We start from the raw sequence: 22529 nt of genomic DNA on the forward strand, positions 1-22529 counted from the left end.
TAGAGCTTTAGCCACCTCGGTAGCTTTCCAAGATAGGCTGCCTATTGATTCGATTTGTTCTGCAGCTACTTGGGCTTCTCCCCATAACTTCATTTCTCATTATAAGTTTGACCTGGCCTCTAGAGACCGGGCCAACTTTGGTTCCACTGTACTCAAGAGTCTGTTCCGATAGGCCACCCGGGACAAGGTGCTAGGGACGCGGTCCCATCCAGCAAGAATGAAGGCGAGATTGACAACTTAACATTTAGAAGTTATGTACCTACCATAACGTTCCATGTTAGTTGTCTTCTTCTCGCCTTCTTTCTTGCGTCCCACCCTCCTTCCCCCTAGCCAGGACAGACCTAGAAGAGTTTCTTTGTTCCTTATGGAAATTTATTGCTGGTATTAGCTTTCAAATGAGATCTGAGGAAGTTACCGCCTAGCATTGTGGGATATAGGGGAGCCTCAAGCCGGTGAAACTAGCTCTCGAGCTTTTAGAGTGGCCGAGTCTGAGCCGAGGATCGGCTCCGAACCCATCCAGCAAGAAAGAAGGCGAGAAGAAGACAACTAACATGGAACGTTATGGTAGGTACATAACTTCTAATTTTCGGCCTTAGAAAGCACCATTAGAATCTGATTCCTGCCAATATTAGGAGTGTGTTAGAAGGGATGTCACATTGAGTAGCCGGGGGGAGTGAGGGGTGAAGTTGGAGCTAAATTTATTAGCCAGATAATTTGCTTTGTCTCAAGGTAGAGCCATTAATCCACATGTTTAGCACCCTGCTGTGTGTTACTTTTAAGGTTCTGTATGTTGCTGAAAAAGGCCTTGTGATCATCTTTAGCCTGAGAGGCTGTCCTAGCCTCATAGTTGGACTTGATTAGATCTCTTAGTTTCTTGTTTAGTTGAATCTAAGAGCTTTTTTCTTTATGGGAGTTGCTGTTTCTGACTTTGGCGTGACTTTTTTTTTGTTATATACCCTGTTGAGGTGCGTGGTGGTGCTGCGGTAGCATTGTCGCCTCACAGACGTTGCATGTTCGATTCTCAGAGCGTCTTCTGTGTCGACATGCGTGAATGGGCGTTCCTTCGCTGAAGGTTGTGCGTTAGGCCCGGCAAGCCAGCACTTAAAAATCTACTGCCAATCATTAGCGGACTGGAGGTCCGCTGTGGCGACCCCTAACCGGGAAAAGCCGAAAGACAGTTTTTTACCCTGTTGAGGTGAGGATTCCACAAGTGGGAGTTGTTTTTGGTGGTGGTTTTGGGCACGTTTCTGGTAGCTATGGCAGTTTCTATGCAGCCATTTACAAGTTTGTGCAGGGTTTCTGTGAATAATTCTGCATAGATAGCTGAGGTTAGGGGGAGCCTTGAATTTTGACAAACTTCCTTAATAGGATGTAGTTTGCCTCAGAATAGTTTCTAACATCACAGGTTTAGTTGTGTTTTCTGAGTTGATTTTTATTTTTAAGGAGACAGCTTTGTGATATGACCTCACTAATGAGGACATGACATGGGGGGGGGGGGGGCAGTCTCCCATGTTAGTGAATGAGTACTAGATCCAATATATTTGATCCTCTAGATGGAGCACACATTATCTGGTCCAGGGTGTTTGTGTTAGTAAAGTCCAGGAAGCATTGTGCCTGTGAGTTTGAGGCAGTGTATGGTTTCCAGTCTGTTGAAGGGTAGTTAAAGACATCCATGAATAGAGTATTTGGATGGATGGTGAGCGCCTCTAATAGGTCTAGGTAAGAGTTGTGATGCTCTTGGGGTCTCCTGTAAAAGAACCCCAAGCCTTCCAGTGGATGCTGTCCTCACCATTTGAGAAGTAGTTGTTTAGATGATGATAGCAGGAGAGGTCTTGCCTTCTTGTTTTGTCAGCCTTTTCTCCTTAAGTCTGTATTAAGCAGAGGTACAGCGGTAGCGTTGTTACCTCAGTGCAAGAGGTTTTCCCGTTTGATTCTCGGCTTGGCTTGGGAGTGCCTTCTGTGTGGAGTTTGCATGACCTCCCCGCGGTTGGGTAGCATTCGAAAGACATGCGTGCGTAAATGGGTGTGCCTTAGTTGAAGGTTGGGCATCGAGCTGGCACCTCGGCGTTTCGTAAAAATCTACTGCCAGTCATTAGCGTACCGGAGTTCTGCTGGGGCGACCCCTTACCGGGAAAAAGCCGAAAGACAAACAACAAAAGTGTTTTTTGTTCCATGTTATAGTTTTTTTCATTGTAGTGTGGTGAAGCAAGAACTGGAGAGAGATGGATACTGCCCAGATTTGTTTGCTGATGGTAATGACAAAGGATAGTCTTAAAGTGTAGAGGGAAAAGGTATAAGATGAACTGACTTGCATAAGATGAACTGACTTGCTGAGAAGGAGAACGGAGTCTGAGAACGCAGCTGTCCGAGTGTAATCTCAGAAGTTCAAGGTTGCAGTGAATGCCTTAAACAGTTCTGTACTCCTCTGTCATAGGTGTCAGATGTCTTCTAATTCCTTCATTGCCTGCTCCTACCTCCTTTTGTTAATGGCTGGTCACACTGACGGTGCTTGCTGTAGTAGGCCAAGTGTTGTGGATGTGCATTTTGAAAGCAGATCATGTGAGTCTCGTAGAAAGTCAAAATGGTGTACATAGAGGCTGCATTGTGGGTGTTGGTGTAGGGGGGGGGGGCTAGATTAAACTGAAAGAAAAGCATTTTCTGTAAAGCGCATGAGGGTTGCTTGCTGATCTTGTAAAGCACCTATTTGAGGGCAGCATCCAAGAAGATTTTGCCTTTTGTAGTTTCAGCTATGCAGTTGTTCAATGGATTATTAGTTGGTTACTACTAGAAGTAGTACATTATTCTACACTGTACATTATAAAATTGGCACTTTAGGTAATAATACTCAACTACTAGTTCAGCTGTTGATCCCCATTTACAAACCATTATACATTAACTTTGGCTAATTAATGGAACTTAAATTCGAAAAGTTTTATTATATAGGTGTATTAGAAGATGGTATTGCTTGTTTTATACTGAGATATTTATAAGGTAATTGTGTCTAATGCAGTCTGCAAATGTAGTCAACAGAACTGAATGGTGGTGTGTTTTAAAATTTGGCACCGTTGTAGAATAGTCTTAGAAGTGTTATCATTTTCTGTGAACCTTATTGTATTTGAGTGTAGTGTTTTTGCATTTATAAACATGAATATTGTTATTTATTTAACATTTGTTTACTGGGAAAGTCTGACTTGGAACAAAGTCAATTTTCAGCGGAGGCCAGGGGAGAAATGCTCCAGACACGTCTATGAAACGTGGGAGGAAACCGGAGCACCCGGAGGAAACCCACACGAACACAGGGAGGGCATGCAGACTCCGCACAGAAGGTACCCCAGATGTGAATCGAAGAGAGCCTCTTGCTGTGAGGTGACAACGCTACTGCTGCACCACTGCGCTGTCCATGCGAATATGTGGTCTTTGAATCAGAATCTTCCACGGAAAAGGCTCATCAATGTACTTGGCCACAGGCTATTTCTTAGCTGCATTTTTCCAGTAATATTTTTTGAAAAGAATTTGAAAAACGTGTCACCATATGTTTAGAACTTTTAATCATTATTTGTAGTGTGTGTGTATTTATGTGCGTGCAAGCTCATGCATGTGTACTTTTTTCATATTGTATGCGTCTATATTTGGCTTTTGACATGGAGCCTTTCTTAGAAGGGGTCATTACTCATCTTAGTTGGAAAGTTTTACCTTTTTCTCTTTTGTTTTGTTTCAGGCATAGAGAATCTCCCTTGTGAATTGCAGAGAAATTTCCAGCTGATGAGAGATTTGGATCAGCGAACTGAAGGTTAGTTGTATATAAAGTACTATTTCATGTTATTGATTCTGTTTACCCTAGTAGTTTTATGCATTCTCTAATACTGGAATATCGTGAGTGCAGTATTTATTGTGTTGTTAGTATGTTTTCCTTTACTTCAGTAGGACTGTGTGACCATAACCCTGCTGGAGACTAACCATGACTACTGGATCCACGCAGCCATCATTCTGCCACTAGACCTTGCTCCTTGTTCTAGCCACTCCTTTTCCATAAGTCAAGAGGTAAAAGAATGGCATCCCCAGATACAAGTAGTTTAGAAGAGGAAGACTGTTAAAGATGCGTAACTATGATTCATTACTGTCTAAGGCACTCACATGAGATGGAGAGAGGGAGGGATTTTATCCTCCCTCAATGAGTAAGTGCCATGCAGTGATGCAAGTATCTACTCTTCATACCTCTCAACCTCCTAGCACAAAAAATCTGGACAAAGCCAAAAATAATGGGGGGCACAAGGGCCCAAAAATAGGGGCACATTTTAAATATTGCTCTTATAAACTTAGGAAGTTGCTAGAATAAAAAGGTTTTGTGTTATGCATTTTCTGAAGGATACGAATTCTGAAACTCAAATGTCTGCCATTTATTTACTGAATTGAATCCTCACCGATTTACCAGAAAAATACAGATTTTTTTTGAGGAACATACCAAAAATAGGAGGCAAAAATCTGGACAGTTGAGAGCTATGCTTCCCTTCTCTGGACATAAACATATTGATGTAGAAAAATACCACAAGTAAGGATTATCAGTATCTGCTGAAGATACCCACTGTGCTAATATTGTAACTTGCCTCTAGATGGAAGAGCTGTCATTTTTATGCACGTTGTTTTTCCTTCTCCAGCTGACCTTCTTTGTGGATGTGGTATATTTTTGAACCTAGGTCATGGGCATTGCCAGCTATTGTTCCAGTGGGTCAGCATCACTTTAGTAGGGCTTCATCAAAATTGATCAATAGTGTGGAAATGTTTTTGGGATCTTGACCCTGTTAAACCTGCAAATGGTTATGTATTGATATAGCACTTATTTGCAGCTCAAGAGTGGAAGAAATTTGTTAGTGCGTTTAATTTTTTTCAACGCTTACATAAAAAATCAGTACAGTCATGCATTTTCTAAAGTCTCATGATGAGAGTCTCATTGTTAGCAGGCTGAGCACACTGGACCAGATTTATGTATTCCCAACAACAGTCTCTAATACTGTAAATTTCTAAGTATTCTCAATTAGGATTCCGCCTCAAGTATATATAAAAGATGAAAAAGATTTTGGTTTAGTCTTAAAGGTGTAAGTTAAATGTCAGTCGTGTGACACCTGAGGCAAAAAATTCAAAAATGTTGCAGTTGTTTAACCAAAGGAAAGTGCCTCTAGTATGTCCACTGTAATCCCTGGAATCTGGAAGTTTAGTGCAGAGTGTTATGGCCGATAATGAGCTCCACCCTGTAATCTAGTGATCTGAAGTAGGTTAACTTCATTTGATCAGCACCCTGTGGGTTACGGATCCGAGCCGGCAGCATACCAAGCAAAAAGATCCGATCTCCAAGTTCCTCCCTCTTACCCATACTACACTGCAACCTCCTTCCAATCCCCAGATCTCGTTTGCAGCGGCTTTGCCAAGCACAGGATTCTTCGAGCTCCAGGCAAGTGTAGCATCTTTTACTACAAACTTTCTCTTTTTGTCGAGTTTTTTTTTTTTTTTTGTGTGTGTGTATTTTAGTACCTTTCTTCAGGTTTCCATTCTCCCTAGCCTTTATCTCCCCCTTAACTTTGGTAGTTGTAAATCCCTTAGTAGGCCCCTTTTTCCCTCTTTCAGGTGCGCATGTGTGTTTCTGTGTGTGTGTCTCTAGTATGGCTGAAAGTCATAAAGTGACCTTTTCCAAGTGCTCTGAGTGTGGCCATAAGCTGTCGCCAGCGGATGGTCACACTCTGTGCGTGATTTGCTTGGGGGTTCAGCACCTTTCTTCGGGCTGCCAGATATGTGCGGCCTTCAACCCCCGAGCCTTAAGGGATGGGAGGAACAAGCTGATTCTGGCGGGTCTTCTACCCACAAAATCAGCTTCTTCTCCTTCCCGCTTTGAAGTGACAACTGTGGCTGCCCAGCCAGCCGGCCCTCTTCCCCTGTCTGGGACTCACCCTCCCACCTTGTCTCAGGGAGAACAAGAGGTCAAGAAGGATAGAAAAGAGAGAAGGGAGAGAAAGAGGAGAAAGAGAGAGAAAGAAGCCGCAAGCAGCAGGCCGAATTGGACCCTTCGGCCCCTCCAGCTAAAGTTGTCTCTTCTCCATTGAGAGTTTCCAAGCCTTCCTCCCCCACGGCTCCGTTCGCCACATTTCTCCCCGGAGCCAGAGGAGGAGACCCGACCAGCCTCGAGGTCGTCATCGTGTCGGCCCTCCCAGCTGGCTTCTGCTGCTTCCTCCAGGTCTACCCGCAGCATCTCGGAGGCAGATATGGACAGGATGATGTGTCGATTCTTGCAAACTCAGCTGCAGATGGGAGTGTTGCTGCGTGCCCCCCTCCGGTGGGGGCGGGGGGGGTTCAGCTCCACTATTTGCCCCGATAACTCCTTCTCCGATCGACCACCAGATTTTGGAGTCTTCGGATCCGAGGAGCTCCAGAGTCAGGGGGGTCGGCACCGATGGTTTACTGCCACAATGCCAACCATGCCTTAAAGTTTATCGGATCCGCTTTCGGATCCGAGCTCTCGGAGCTGAGAGCTGGGCGTTGGATCTGGGGGGGGTGAGTGTGTCTTCGGCTCCTTTACGGTCTGAGCATACCATCCTCTCGGGTCCAACCGCTTCGGCTCCGGCACCAATCCCCTCATCAGATCCGAGGGTCCCGGCCACCTGTCTTAGAGAGGCCGGTTCCCCTTCGGCATTTGACATGGTGGAGAGGGTTCTCTCTGGAGGATCAAGACCCCTCACTTTTTCCTCAGGGTCTGCCCCCCACTCCCTCACAGCTCAGTTTGTCCTCCATCATCCAGTCCCCCCAGGGACAGCCTGTGTCGTTGATGCCCCAGCCAGTTCCCCTGGAGGAACATGAATCTGTTGGTGAACCCCCCCCCCCCACCCGGACAGTCCTCCCGAGGAGGTCCCTCACAAACGCCTGTGCAAAAGGAGGCACTTGGACTCCCCTGAGTCCCTCACCGAGAATACCGATTTGGAGGAAGGGGAGTGTTCCCCCAGATCACCCCCCAACGACGTCTCCTTTGGAGACCTTATGGAAACACTCTGCCAAAGGTGGGTGGTGGTCCACCCAAAAACCCTCGGACGAGTCTGTATTCCTGGAGGCGTTTGACACAGGCCCATCTACCTCTTGGGTGCCCCCCCCCCCCCACCAGCCGACCCCCTGGTCGACCTGATTACAGTGTCCGGGCTCCTTCCACGCCCTGGTGGTAGAGCCGATACCCAGAAGGCTTGATATGGATCTTAGTCCCCCCGCAGACAGAGCTTCGTGGAGCAAGGGTTCCCCGGTTGATGCCATGGTGGTGGCGGCAGCCACCAAAAAGGAACTCACCCAGGAAAGTTCTTCGGTCCATCTCCCTGACAAGGAGTCTCTGGCAATGGACCGTATTGGAAAGTGGACTTTTGCTTCAGCTACCTTCTCTATAAGGGTGCTGAATTACTTGGCTCATGTAATCAGACTGCAGTGGGTCCTGGTCAAGGAGTACGTTGAGTCTTCTCCAGAGTCCATGTCGGCCGAGAATAAACTGACTTTATCGGCTCATATGGCTACTCTCAAGTCAGTGTCTTATACTTCTGTGCGGCTACTTTCCCATGCCACGGAGGGAGCCGCTATAGCTAATGGGTCCGGTATCGCCTTAAGGAGTCATGGCTATCTTCGACTTTGCGATTTCTCGGAACCTTTCAAGTCGTCCTTCGCGAATGCACCCTTTGATGGGTTGGCTCTCTTTGGGAAGACCGTCCGCTAGACGCTGGTCCAGAGTGAGAAAGATGGGAAAATGCTGTCAGCTGTCGGAATCCGCGTCTCTACCCCTCAAAGGTCCTTCTCCAGGAATCAGTGAGGGTAGAAGATGTGGTGGTTCCGGAAATCTCAGCAGGCCTAGAACGTGCAGGACTCCTTCTCCCCCAGAGGGAGACAAGTTGGACGCCGGCCCAGAGGCAGAGGGGGACAAGGTGGACGCCGGCCCAGAGGCAGAGGGGGTCCAAAGAACTTCGGGTCACGGGAACCCTTTTCTGACTGACCCGCGCAATAGCCCTGAGGTGTTGCCCGACTGCTCCTCTCTGGAGGCAGTTGGGGGGCGGTTTTTGAGGCACATGGCTCAATGGGAGTCCATCACGACAGATAGCTGGGTGCTTCACATAATATCCAGAGGCTATTCAACCCCCTTCTTAAACAAACCCCCTTACTCAAGGTGCCTCCCAGATGTCCCATCCACTCAAAGGGAGGCCACGGCTTTGGAAATAAAAAAAGAGCCATGCAGCATGTGCCCCCAGACCAGTCCAGTTCAGGCATCTACTCCAGGTTCTTTCTGGTGCCAAAAAAGACTAGGGACTTGAGGCCGATTCTCTTCGACCTGTCAACAATGAACCTTTTCGTTGCCAAGGAGAAATTCTGGATGGTCACGCTCCAATCCATCCTGCCCCTCTTGCAGGAGGAGGACTGGATGTGTTCCATAGACCTCAAGGATGCATACTACCATATTCTCATGGACAGACAGTCCAGGAGGATGTCCTTCAAGGATGCATCTGCAGTCCTTACAAATGGGTTGTCCTGTCGTCAGGCAGCCCTTCGGTCGGCCGGATTCCAAAGTCTGGGTCTGGCTTCGGCTGGTGTCGCACTTCACCCGACGTCATAGCTGCAGTTATTCGGGTATAAAGGCATCAGCCGACGCCATTTTCCTCAGTCTTTCTTGCCGCGTGGCGCCCGAAGCAGAAGCTGTTCACAAGTGCCGGTCGGTCAGAACCAGAGATTACTACTACCGAATACAACTTTGAAGACTTCTAAAAAGCTAAGTACCCCGTTGGGGACTCTTTCTTGCCTCAGCCGATGTCAGAAAAAGTGAATAACTGTTTAACTTGTGGGAAACAAATACCTCATAAAGATTTCCTCTCTTACTGCTTACCTTGTTTAGGGCACGTGGAGCTGCTAGGCCTCCTGCAGCCATGTCCATTAAGGCCTTTGCCAGGGCTAAAGCAGCTAAAGCTACAAAAACTGTACCTGTTAAGACCCCTACTCACAGGCCCAGTCCCAGTTCCCAAATGCTCTCTTTGGCAGAGGATCTTATTTCTTTAATCTGGGGATCCAAGCCTCATCCAGACAGGGCCTCTCATCCACCTCCAGAGAAAAGGCCTAGAGCAGAGCCCCCTGAGCCAGTGTCCACAGATGATTCCTCTGATGATTCAGACAATACAGACCCTCCAGAGGCTTCTTATTCCCCTTACGAAGACTCTGATGCTGAAGAGTCCATCCCTTCTGCCTCTCCACCTGAGGAATTTTCCTTTGGGGAAACCTTGCATGCCATGAGGGAACAATTTCAGTGGCAGGGCCAAGATTTTTCAGACTCCAGGAAAAGGCTTAGAACTTTTTTGCATTTACCACAACATAGGCCTTTAGCTATACCTCCAGTTCTCTCTGTTGTAGATGATGCATTTAATGATGCTTGTACTGCTCCTGATTCTTTACCTCCGGCCCCTGCTAAGCCCGACAGGTTCTACAGGGTCCCGGACACACATCACCATTTATACAAGGCTCCTTTTGCAGATCCCGAGACTGTCTCCCAGGGACCTAAGGCTGTAGCATCTACCTCTGCTAAAAACCCCCTCCCCTCTGAAAGGGAATTCAGGTCCTTAGAGAGATGGGGTAAAAAAGTTTACACTTCTGCTACTCTGTCAGCTAGGGCCTTGAACTGTCAATTTCATATGATTCAATATCAAGAATTTATGCTAGACCAGTTAACTAAAAAACTGTCCTCTGATGAACCTTTTGATAAGAAGTATGTTCAGGAAATGGTACATAACATTCAACAAGTTAGCAACCATTCTTTAAAATGCGGCTATGATGCACTGGAGGCTTCCTTTAGATCAGCCATGACTGGCACAGTTATCAGAAGGCATGCATGGTTGAAAGAACAGGCCTTACCGGATCATGTCAAATCAAAACTATTAGATGCTCCCATGGACAAGGCCAATTTATTTGATTCCCCTGCACAACAGGTTCTGAAGAAGATGGAGGAGAAGGCAAAATCTGTTCAAACAGTGAAAGATTTCTTACAGGTTCAACCTCCAAGGTTTAGCAGGAATTGGCCCTCCAAAAATTGGTCCTTTCCAGACTCCTCTAAAGCACAGAGAGGCAGGAATTAGACGGTCAAGAGGCAGAAACCAATCCAGGGGTGCCTAGAGGCAGAAACCAATCCAGGGGTGCCTACAGAGGACGCCAGTGGCAGGGTAACAACCAGCGAGCCACAGACGCAGCCACCACCACTGCAACAGGACAGCCACAGTGACTTGGCTCTGGCACCGCCTACCAGGGAACAGCTAGAAGCACCCTTAGGCGGAAAGCTAGCTTTATTTTCAAAAAACTGGCATTACATCACAAGGGACAAGTGGATTTTGCAAACTATAGACCAAGGTTACAGGTTTCATTTCCATGCTCTACCAGGGAAGAGAGGAATGCCAAACCTACCACCAACTCAAAAGGCAGAAGCTCTAAAACAAATATCTCAATTATTAAGGATGAGAGCTGTGGAAAAGGTACCATCTATGGAACAAGGAAAGGGATTTTACTCCAGACTCTTCCTGGTACCAAGAAAAGAGAGCAAATGGAGGACTATTCTCGACCTGTCCGCTTTAAACACATTTCTCATTGTTCCAAAATTCAAAATGCTGACTCTACAGCAGCTACTTCCCATGCTGGGCAAGGAGTCTTGGCTGGTAACTCTAGATCTCAAGGAGGCATACCTGCACGTCCCCATACGACCAAATTGCAGAAGATACCTCAGATTTCTTGCAGGATCAGAGCATTATCAATTCTCAGCATTGCCCTTTGGCTTATCTACTGCGCCCAGAGTGTTCACGAAATGCCTGGCATCAGTAATCGCTCATTGCAGGCTTCAGGGAATCCAAATTTACCCCTACCTGGACGACTGCCTGATACAAGCGGACAACATGAACAAGCTAACAGAAGACTTACAAAGAGTCATTTACCTGCTACAAGCCCTGGGATATACAGTCAATATAAAAAAGTCAAGGCTGATACCATCCCAAAGAATAACCTTTTTGGGTGCAGAGCTGGACACATCAAAGCAAATGGCATTCCTAACTGTAGAAAAACAAGAGCAACTACCTCTCTACTTCTTGGCATTAACAAAGCAGAACCATCTAACAGCAAGAAAAGTACTGCAAGCCCTGGGCTTCATGGCATCCTGCATAATGCTGGTACCTCATGCCAGACTGCATATGAGAAAGCTACAGTGGTACCTAAAGAATTTATGGTCTCAACACAAGCACAGCCTAGAAACCAAAATTCCAATAATCCCATGCCTGAAGCAAGAGTTCCTATGGTGGGCTCAGGCCTGCCAATCAAACACAGGATTGCTTTTCTACAGCATTCCACCAAGCCAAACCATCACGACGGACGCCTCAGACCTCGGTTGGGGGGCCCACATGCTGGACAAGTGCATACAAGGCTTATGGACTCAAGACCAGCTGCACCTGCACATAAATCTAAAGGAAATGCTGGCAGTAAAATTGGCAATCCAAACATTCAGACCATTTCTGCGAGAAGGTCAATTGATGATAAGACAGACAACACCACAGTGATGTGGTACATCAACAAACAGGGAGGCACACATTCATATCCTCTATGCCGGATGGCACTGGACCTATGGAATGTGGCTCTGAGCTACAACATTCAGTTACAAGTTATTTTTGTATCAGGAAAAGAAAACATTCTAGCAGACATATTAAGCAGGACTACCACGGATGCCCACGAATGGATGCTGCATCCGGACATTTTCAAGGCCATCACAAGAAAATGGGGACTCCCAGAAATAGACTTATTTGCATCCCCACACAATCACCAGCTAAAGAAATTCTGCACGAGGACGTACCATCCACTTGCTTGGAAGGTGGACTCCCTATCTTTCAGTTGGAAAAACCTGGCAGCATATGCATTCCCACCATTTCCTTTGATGCACAAGGTGCTTTTGAAGATCAAAGAGGACCGTCCAAGGATCATTCTGATAGCTCCAGACTGGCCAAGGCAACATTGGTACCCATTACTAAGGAGCATGTCTTGGGAACTAATATGGACACTACCTCTGGTTCCATTGCTGTTAACACAGAACAACTACAACATCCTGCATCCAAGCCTGAAAACTCTGCAGCTGACTGCCTGGAACATCACATAAGATCAATTAACCCAAACTTATCCCAAAGGGTTAAAGACATTATGCTTGAGGCTCGCAGACCCTCAACAAGAAAAAATTATGCAGCAAAATGGAAAAGATTTCTCATTTGGAGTACTGCAAAGGGTGAAGATGTGTCACTGGTGAACATAGCCAGCATCTTGGAATACTTGGCAGAGCTCTTCCACACAGGCCTGTCCTATTCTTCCATCAAGATACATGCATCAGCTATCTCAGCAGAATACAACTTGGATCCTCCTGTATTCTCACACCCTCTGCTCAGGCAGTTTCTGAGAGGGATTAAGAATGTAAAACCTCCAAGGAAACCACCGTTGCCAACATGGGGCTAGAGAAATTGACACTTCCCCCTTTCGAACCAGCAGCAACAGCAGAATTACAATACTTATCATGGAAGACTGCTTTTCTGCTGGCAATCACTTCAGCAAGAAGGGTATCTGAACTACAGGCATTAATGGCAGTGCAACCCTTCCTGATCTTCCATCAAGATAGTGTCCATGAGAACAAATCCTACATTCATGCCTAAGGTGGTATCCAGAGTATCTTTAAATCAGACTATCCACCTACCCACTTTCTTCCCCAACCCACAGAACAGGGGAGAAAGACTGTTACATACCTTGGATGTGCATAGACAGTTACGCTACTACCTGGACAGAACCAAGAACAATAGAAAAACTGACCAGCTACTGGTAGCATATGCAATAGGAAGGGAAGGAAAAGCAATTTCAAAACAGACAATCTCCAAGTGGATAGGAAATTGCATTAGATTTTGTTACTCCTTCCATGGAAAGAAAACTCCAGAGAACATCAGGCCTCATTCTACAAGGGCTACAGCCACTACCACAGCTTTCTTATGAGGAGTGGCTACCAAGGACATTATAGAGGCTGCTACTTGGACCTCCGTGCATACATTTGCCAAGCATTATAACTTACCTTTGTACTCTAGATCCCAAGCAGGTTTTGCCACTGCTGTGTTGCAAGGGATCCTAACTACACCATAATTTCTTCTTTCCTCCTCCCCTAGTTTAGCTATGGTATTCTACCCATTTGTAAGGACTGCAGATGCATCCTTGAAGGACATAGTACAGTTTTGTACCTACCATAAATGTAGATGTCCGATAGGAATGCATTTGCAGTCAGGATTACCCACCCACCTTCCCCTCTGTGGTACTCCTAGGGTATTTGCCCATCTTATAGCTAGCTGGGGGGGATCTATTATGGTGTATTTGTTTGTATATATGTACATACATGCTTATTTTTTGTGTTTGCTCTCTACTATTTGGAACCATTGGCATTTATCCAAATTTAACCTCCAAGAGGGCACCTGGCATCTGGGGCAAGAAACACTGAGGAAAATGGCGTCGGCTGATGCCTTTATACCCGAATAACTGCAGCTATGACGTCGGGTGAAGTGCGACACCAGCCGAAGCCAGACCCAGACTTTGGAATCCGGCCGACCGAAGGGCTGCCTGACGACAGGACAACCCATTTGTAAGGACTGCAGATGCATTCCTATTGGACATCTACATTTATGGTAGGTACAAAACTGTACTTTTCTCCGCTTTCGGCTAGGGGCCAGTCATTACCAGTTCAGGGTCCTACCCTTCGGTCTCACCACAGCCCCCAGGGTGTTCACCAAGGTCATGGCAATTGTAGCGGTCCACCTGAGGCTCCAGGGCATACAAGTCTTCCGGTACTTAGACAACTGGCTCCTCACCACCCCACACCAGGCATCTACTTTGTCTCTAGTCAGGCATTTCTTCCTCCGGATGTCACCCCGGTTGAGGATAACCATAAATGTCAAGAAGTCTTTCCTCCAGCCTGTTCAAGTGTTGGACTTCATAGGGGCCAGGATAGATACCCTCCAGGCCAGGGCCTTCCTAACGTCAGACAGACTTCACAGCATGACTCTGCATGTGCTAGCCCTCTTTCAGTCCCCTGCTCCCCCAGCAGAATTAGTCCTGAGAGCTTTGGGGTCCATGACGGCAGCGGTCAATCTGATTCCTTATGCTTGTCTGCACATGAGGGTTCTACAGTGGACGTTGCAAGCCCAGTGGTCTATTCTACACCACGCTCTAGACTTCCCGATTCCCCTCAGCAGGGTTTGCAGGAATTCTCTCATGTGATGGCTTCAATCCCGAGCCCTTCGGGAAGGATGACCCTTTGTCACCACCCCAGGCCACAGTGACCATGGATGTCTCCCGCCTAGGGTGGGGGGGGGCATTGTGCGGGCAGGACTGTCCAAGGCATACGGACTCAGACCGAGACCGTACTGCATATAAATGTCCTGGAGATGAGGGCTGTCCTTTTAGCGTTGCAGGCCCTTCATGCCTCTCTTCCTCCAGGGAGTATTGCTATCCAGTCGGACAATATGTCAGTGGTCTGGTTTATCAACAAACCGGGAGGAACTAGGTCTTGCCCCCTTTACCGAGAAGCCATGAGAGTTTGGGAATGAGCGATCTCCACCAACCGCTTCCTGTTAGCAACGCACATTCCGGGTCGGTCCAACATAATGGTGGACAAATTGAGCAGAACTGTCCTCTCTCCTTACGAGTGGTCTCTGAATCCTTGTGTAGCGGAACAGATCTGCCTCAAGTGGGGTCAGCCTTGCTGCGATCTCTTTGCATCGCCTTCCAACGCGAAGTGCAGCGAGTTTTTCGCTCTAATTCCGCTTTTGGGGGAAGCCCCCAGAGACGCTCTAGTCCATGCTTGGCCACCCGGTCTTTATGCGTATCTTCCACTTCCGCTTATGACAATTTCTGCAGAAAGTTCGCCGGTTGGGGAGCAAGATTATCCTCATAGCCCCATTCTGGCCTCGTCATGTCTGGTTCCCCTGCCTGCGGTCTCATCTCATAGCTCCACTGTGGATCTGGGATCCCATTCCGGATCTGATTTCTCATCCCTTGGGAATGGCTCCTCCGACCCTGGACGGCCTCAAGCTCTCAGCTTGACTGATCCAGTTCCCCTAGTTGCCAGGACTCCCGGTATCTCTTCCAGAGTCAAGTCTGTCCTGGTGGCACTACATAAATCCTCTACCAGGAAGATTTACAGTAGCAAATGGAAATGTTTTTCAATTTGGGCTTCATGAAAGAACTTGGATCCTTTCACCGCTCCTATTCCAGCGGTACTGGAATTCTTGTCTCATATTTTTCAGCAAGGGGCCAGCTCATCTACTGTGAAGGTCCAGCTGGCTGCCATTTCCCATTTTCATATTGGGGACAATTTTGGTTCTCTCGCTGCCAGAATTTGTAAGACCTTTCTAAAAGGCACTTTTCTTTTGAGACATCCTGTTAGAAATTCATCCCCGCAGTGGGATCTGACCTTAGTTCTTCAGGCGTTAGTTGCGCCTCCTTTTGAATCCGCAGCTTCCATTGATTTGAAGTTCTTGTCATGGAAGATGGCTTTTTTGGTAGGCATTACTTCAGCCAGGAGAGTGCCGGAGCTTCAGGCTCTCTGTATTAAACCTCCATACCTTGTGTTTCATAAGGATAGGGTATCTCTCAGGACTAATCCCTCCTTTCTCCCTAAAGTTGCTTCTGAGACCAACATTAATCAGTCCATTAATTTGCCTGTCTTTTTCCTTAATTTCCAGAACCAAGGAGAACATAAATTTCATTTGCTAGATGTTCACAGACAGTTACGTTTTTATTTGCTCAGGATGGCTGTCTTTCGTAAATCTGATCAACTTTTGTCTCCTTTGCCAAGCCTTTTGTAGGGAAATCAGTTTCAAAGGTGACTCTCGCCAGGTGGATTTTGAGTTGTATCGTACAAGCATACAGAGTCTGGCTTACCAGAACCGAGGGGAGTTCATGCTCATTCTACACATTCTATGGCAACGTCTGCTGCATTCTAGTCTAGAGTTTCCCTGGATGACATTTGTTCAGCAGCTACCTGGGCGTCCTCTCACACCTTTATTTCTCATTATAAACTGTATTTGGTGTCTAGTGGAAGGGCTGCCTTTGGCTCTGCAGTGCTCCGGAATATCCTTCCTTAAGGGCCTCCCAAGATTTCGGGTAGCTGGGGACTCTGTCCCACAGGTTGCTGATCAAATGAAGTTAACTACTTCAGATAAAGAAGTTATGTACTCACCATAAAGTTCCATCTGACCAGATAAACTTCATTTGTCAGCAACCGTCCCTCCCTCCTTCCCCGTGACCTTGATAGTTATTTAGCTGAGCTCGAGGTTCGGTCTTATGAACTTTACTTTGTCCTTGAGTCAGGTGTCTCAGGTTGTTAGTTTGTTTTGTTATGTGCAGGTGGCAAACGCGATCTGAGGATTGGAAGGAGGTTGCAGTGTAGTATGGGAAAGGGGGAGGAGCTTGGAGCTCGGATCTTTTTGCTTGGTATGCTGCCAGCTCGGATCCGTGTCGGATCCGTAACCCACAGGTTGCTGACAAATGAAGTTTACCTACTCAGATGGAACGTTATGGTGAGTACATAACTTCTTTTTTGATTCCCTCATTCTCCTTTTGCCTACTGTGTGACAGTGCTCCAAGATTGCCACTGAAAAACCGCATTGTTTTTAGTTGAGGAAAAAAATAGATTAAATGAAAAAAGAAATCGGCGCTGTTCTTCAAAGTAGAATCGGTGTGAATGGCAGTGGTTGTGTGCTGCTGCACTCTGGCCATTTTAACCTTACTCCAGTTTTAATTGTTAAATTGTGTGAGGATTATGCAAAAACTATATTTAATAATGTTAAATGCCTCAACCTTCTTGCACCACTTTACTTAGGTGTGTTAATGCTAAACTTGCCCCTAACTCTAACCTTATATCTTACTTGACGAAAAACCCTTTCCCTAACTGTAACTATGACACTTAGACACACTTCACATACATTATCAAACATGCAGAACACTGTCTCCTTTCCTAGCCATTACGGTAACTAATCCCTCAACACTTTCTGTCTCTGTCACACACACAGACTCACTCTCCCACCTCTAATCATTCCCATATTAAAATACAGTCCGGCACTTACTTTAACAACAAAAACTCAGTCTTACTCCTTATGACATCTCCAACACTTGATAAATAATGTTTTTGATGGATTTCTAAAGCAGTTCACTCTGTTAACTATTTGAGTATCAACTGCATCTGTACGTATCAGTGCACATTTACAATCCCCAATCTCAGCAGAGGTCACATTATACTAACATCAGCTTTCTGCTTTCCAGCCTTTCTTATCTAGTTACATTTTACAATGTGGATATTTTACAGCTGAGAAAGAGTACAAAAAGCTGTTTTTCAGTAACAGCTTTAACCCATTTGGTGATCTTTGTCATTTGATTTTACAGCTAAGAAAGAACGCTTTCTTAATAGTCTCAGCATATTCAGAAGTCACAGTTAAAACTCTTTCTTAACATCACATGTAAAAGGATTCTAGCTGCATACTATATAGAACCACTTTACAAAATAACATACAATTTCCTTCAGGAAACTTTTACTCAAATATTAATAACAAAAATGGTTTTGTCACTTTAGTCCATTCATTGTCTTTCTAAATGTTAGCAACATTAAGCAGGGTTTAGCTTTACAGTTCTCCTACCAGTGTAACACAAGTCAACTAAACTCGAGGCTTTCTCATCTCTTTCTTGCAGAACTCCAGTTCGCATTTCAACTATTAGTGGGATTGGTGATTTGCAGTTTTTTTAAAGTCCGTGCAGTACAGCCAAGTGCAAAGGCAAAATGATGAATCCAAACTATGGTAGCCAGCACTTCAAATCAGCAAAACCATTAATTTAATATTATTTAATTAAGGAACAGACCGGTTTCGGCAACTCCATGCCTTCAAGGAACAGACCAGTTTCGGCAACTCCATGCCTTTGTCAATGATGAAGGCATGGAGTTGCCGAAACCGGTCTGTTCCTTAATGAAATAATATTAAATTAAATGGTTTTGCTAATTTGAAGTGCTGGCTGCTGTTTCCTTTACAGTTTTACCAGTTATTCAGTAAATTCACTTTGTTGCTGGCTTTTCTCTCTTTTTATTCAAGTTCAAGATAATCATCCAATTTATCTCTCATTAAATATTCTGGCAACTTAGCTTTTCCTTTTTCAAAGCAATCAGACCATAATACTAATTCATTAATTTTAATAAATTCATTTTAATATTGTTCTGAGTTTCTGTAAATCTAAAGGTGTGTACAAATGGGAAAGCACAGAAATTTAAATGTTGATATTAATGGCATTTTAAAAACCTATTTCTTAACTGTTTTCAGAACTGATTTCATATATGCAGAGTCTAAACATCAAAATGAATTTTCTTCTAAGATAAATGTTATTAAATGGATTAAAGGATTGTTACATGTATCCACTTTCTCATATATGATAAACTTATAAAAATGTAGTATAATCTGCTCCTGTATGTTTTTTTACTGACTAGTATAGGTTGAGTCTATGTAGAGTATAATAGTTAAAATTTGCAGCAATAAAATACATCTGGGAGGCTAATATCACCATATTCCCATAATCTTGTATAATTTCTATAAGCACAATTATTTTTTATGGTATTACAACTGTTGAATACTATATAATTTTTGGTAATGTAATCATTTGAATATATACTAACCTAGCTTCCAAAGTAAAAAAAAAAAAAAAAAAAAGTAGCAGACACTTATTTTTCAAAGTTAGTATTAATAGCTTGCTTACATCTTGATCTTGATAGATTTTTATTCCTAAATAATTTAGTTATTTTCTTCTTAATTATATTTATATTTATTAAATTTACTATCTGGTAATTGTTTTAACACTAAAGTTTCAGTTTCATTATTATTAAATTTCAGCAGCGATACTAGAAGTTTTTCAGTTTCCTCATCTGTTTCTTCAGTTGAATAATTTAAGTCTCCTATAGTTAGGAAAATATCTACAAAAAGCTGTCTTTCAGATTAACGAGCCTCATTAATTGAGAATCCATATTTTTTTCATCACTTCTTATACTGTTAGCTTAGGGAACAATAACTGTTGCAGATAGGGGGAACAAGGGGGGACACCCTTGCTTTGTGTCTTTGTTTAAAGAGAATCCTTGAGAAATGTAAGATCTAATTTTAGCATATGCTTTGGAGTCTGTATATAGTTTTTTTTTTAAATATTCAGTTGTTCTGGAAATGCAAATGCTTCCAAAGTTTTAAACAAGTAGTTCTAATCTGCAGACTCAAAAACTCTCCTGGTATCTAAGCTAATTAGGGCTAATTTCTTAATTCCTTTTGTTAAATTTAAGATAGTTACAACTCTTTATGTCATCTTACATTAATCTGTTGATTATAAATCCTTTATGTGTATCAATTTATCTACTATATCTCTTAATCTTGTGAGAAGATGGAAGTAAATGTTTTATAGTCTATGTTTAGTAATAAAATAGGTCTGTATGAAGAAACTTATTTATTATCCTTTCCTTGTTTAAGTATAGGTGAGATTACAGAAAATTTCCATTGGGAGGAATTATTTTCTCTGTCTAGAAGTACTGAGTGACATTTTCAGGAAAATTCAAAGTCTTTATTGGTATCAGTCTTTAATTCCATTCTTAAACCATCTAACCTTGGAGCTTTACTTCTTCTTTTTTTTTTTTTTAAAGCTGCTTTAACTTCTTTTAGGGTAACTGGCTTATTTAACAAATTTGTTGGTCATTAAGTTTATTAGTAACATATATCAGATGTTGTCCTTTTCATTCTTCCTCAACGTATGGGTTCAGACCCAATCCACAGAAACGACTCTGCCGCATATGCCAGACTTTGGATTCAGCTGTTATGCTCTTCCCTCTACATGTAATGCCCTACTCCATCCCCATTGCCTCAGATGTCACCCACAAACAGATGAAGGTTCCACTCTTGAGCAGTTATATAGCATATATTGTGTGTTATTCCAAGTGTTTTTTTTCTGTTTTAAAGATTTTTCTTAGCCTAGTACTAAACTATGAAACTATCTGCCCTGGGGCATTTATAAGCCTAGCCATAGTGATGTGGCTTTCGCCACCCCATGTAATGGTACAAAAGTGTACAGAATAGATTTAGAATACTGTGCCTCTGTCTAGTAGTGACACAGTGAAGACCCCCTTACATAATAGAATTAGTTTACTGTGCCTCTGTCTAGTAGTGACACAGAGATGACCCCTGGGGTAAACCCACGATCTCCTATCCACTCATCAAGATTTCTCTTGAAGAGTCGGTAAGGGGCTCTGCCTAACATGAACTGGGATTCTGTTCCAGAGTATGGGAAGCCTCTGAGTTATGAATCTATCCCTCCAGCATGTCCTATTCGTATTGTGCTGAGGTTTAAATCTTTAGCTCTCGTAGTTCTGATGGATTTGGATTTTTTGAGGTGGAGCATGTCCATCAATTCCTGATTGGACATGGCCTTGTACATCAGGCACAGATCACCTCTGAGTAGGCGGTATGCTACTGAATAGAGCTGGAGTTTATTTAGTCTGGCAGCATATGACATATGTTGGAGACCCTTGATCCACTTGGTGAGGTACTTTTGGGGTCTCTCTAGCTGTTGCAAGTGCCGGGTGAGGTACATACCAAATGGGGCATTGTACTCAATCATGGGCCTGATAAGGGAGGAGTATAGGGGTACAATGACCTCCTTTGATCTGGATGTGAATCCCTTCATGATAAGTTGGGCAAGGTAGAAAGTCTTTCTAACCACTTTGGCAATGTGGGTGTCAAATGAGAGGTCACTATCGACTTGGGTCCCCAGGTCTCTGATTACTTTTTCCGTACTCAGTGGGTTACTGTCTGTGATAATTTGTGGGTACTTTGTTTTTCCCAAAGGGGATGACAATACATTTTTTGGCATTTAGTTTAAGGCCATGACTCCGGCACCAGTTGTTTGTTTCAGTGAGGCCTTTCTGTAGGATGTATGTGTCAGCTGGTGTATCAACTATGGCGCCTAGTTTGCAGTCCTCTGCGAACTTTGTCCGCCACAACCCTCCCATGTTTGCTTTCACATCTGAGAAATAAATGCCGAACAGGAGGGGTCCCAAGCCAGAGCCCTGTGGGACACCACTTGTGACTGGCTTTGAGTCTGACATGGCTCCAGCGATTTTGACTTTATGGGTTCTATCCTTTAGCCAGTTTGCAACCCATCTTGTGACATATGGATTTACATTTAAGCTGTTGAGCTTGTCTGTGATGCCTGAGTGGGGTATTGTGTCGAAAGCTTTAGCCAAGTCCAGGTAGGCTGTATGGACTGCTTTGCCCTAGTCAGTGGCTCTAGTGACCATTTCGAAAACGTCAACCAGGTTCAAAAGGCAGGATCTGCCCTTTACAAAGCCGAACTGGGTGGGATCAAGTGTCTGTAAGTCCCCAATGTCTCTTTATGAGTTCCATAATGATTCTTTCCATAGCTTTGCAGACCAGGCTGGTTAAGCTTATGGGGCGGTAGTTACCAGGGTCTGTAGAGGTGCCTCCTTTGTGGAGTGGGACTACTGTTGCTGTACGCCAGTGTTCAGGTACATATCCTGTAGTAAGGCTAAGGTTAAATAGCATTTTTATGTGCGGGTTTAGCTCCTCTTGGAGTTCACGTAGCACGCAACCCGGAATACCGTCAGGTCCCATTGATGCTGTGTTTTTAGCTTTGCTGAGGGCGGTTCTCACCTGGACATCTGAGATGACAGGGAGGTTACATTCAGCTGGGATGAGTATTTCTTCTTTTGGGGGTGAGGGAGGGGAGAAATTTGCACTGAACCTGTCTGCCAGAATGTTGGCAATATCTGTGGGTTCAGTGTATTTTTTGTCATTGTGAACCAACTCTGAACATATCTGAGGGTTTCCGCCCAGATTTCTAACATAGCAGAAGAAGGCCTTGTGGTTATCTTTAGTGTCCATAGCGATTTTTCTCTCAAAGTTGGCGTTGGATGTTTTTATGAAAGAACGTAGCTTTCTACTAGTGCTGATCAGAGATGCCTTCTCTTTATGGGATTTTGCTCTGTCGTGCAGTAGCTTCCTTCTTTTGTTATACAATTGGTTTATGGCTGGGGTCCACCAGACAGGACGCCTGCCCTTGGTGGAGAGGGTCTTGGTTTTATTTGGGATTGTATGATCCATGCATTCTTGGAGATGTCCGCAGAAAGCATTTGTGAAGGATTCTGCATTGTGGGATGTGGTTTCCACTGGCCCAGTGGGCTTAAAGGATACCATCTCAGTTTTAAGAAGTGTAAAGTTGGCTTTTGAGACGTTTTTCACTGTAGTCTTTTGTGTTGGGGGTGGAGGTGGGATATGTATATCTAGGGTGATTAGTTTGTGGTCAGATCTCACTAGTGAGGGGTATACTTCTGGTGTGGAGCACTTTTTCCCCATGTTTGTGATGATCAGGTCTAGTATATTATCTCGCCTTGTGGGAGAGGTGAC

At 44.6% G+C, this 22529-nt stretch overlaps 1 protein-coding gene across 1 annotated transcript in view; it reads left to right on the plus strand.

Annotated features, from left to right (window-relative positions):
- ING5 (inhibitor of growth family member 5) overlaps positions 1-22529 on the plus strand; it is a 1231358-nt gene that overhangs the window by 228598 nt on the left and 980231 nt on the right. The window contains exon 2 of the mRNA XM_044069608.1: positions 3719-3790. Within this exon, the coding sequence (XP_043925543.1) occupies positions 3719-3790 (72 nt within the window). The remainder of the gene's footprint in view (positions 1-3718; positions 3791-22529) is intronic.

Source organism: Protopterus annectens, chromosome 4.part0 (assembly GCF_019279795.1).
Source record: "Protopterus annectens isolate FY-2018-M chromosome 4.part0, PAN1.0, whole genome shotgun sequence".
Taxonomy (NCBI): Eukaryota; Metazoa; Chordata; order Ceratodontiformes; family Protopteridae; genus Protopterus; species Protopterus annectens.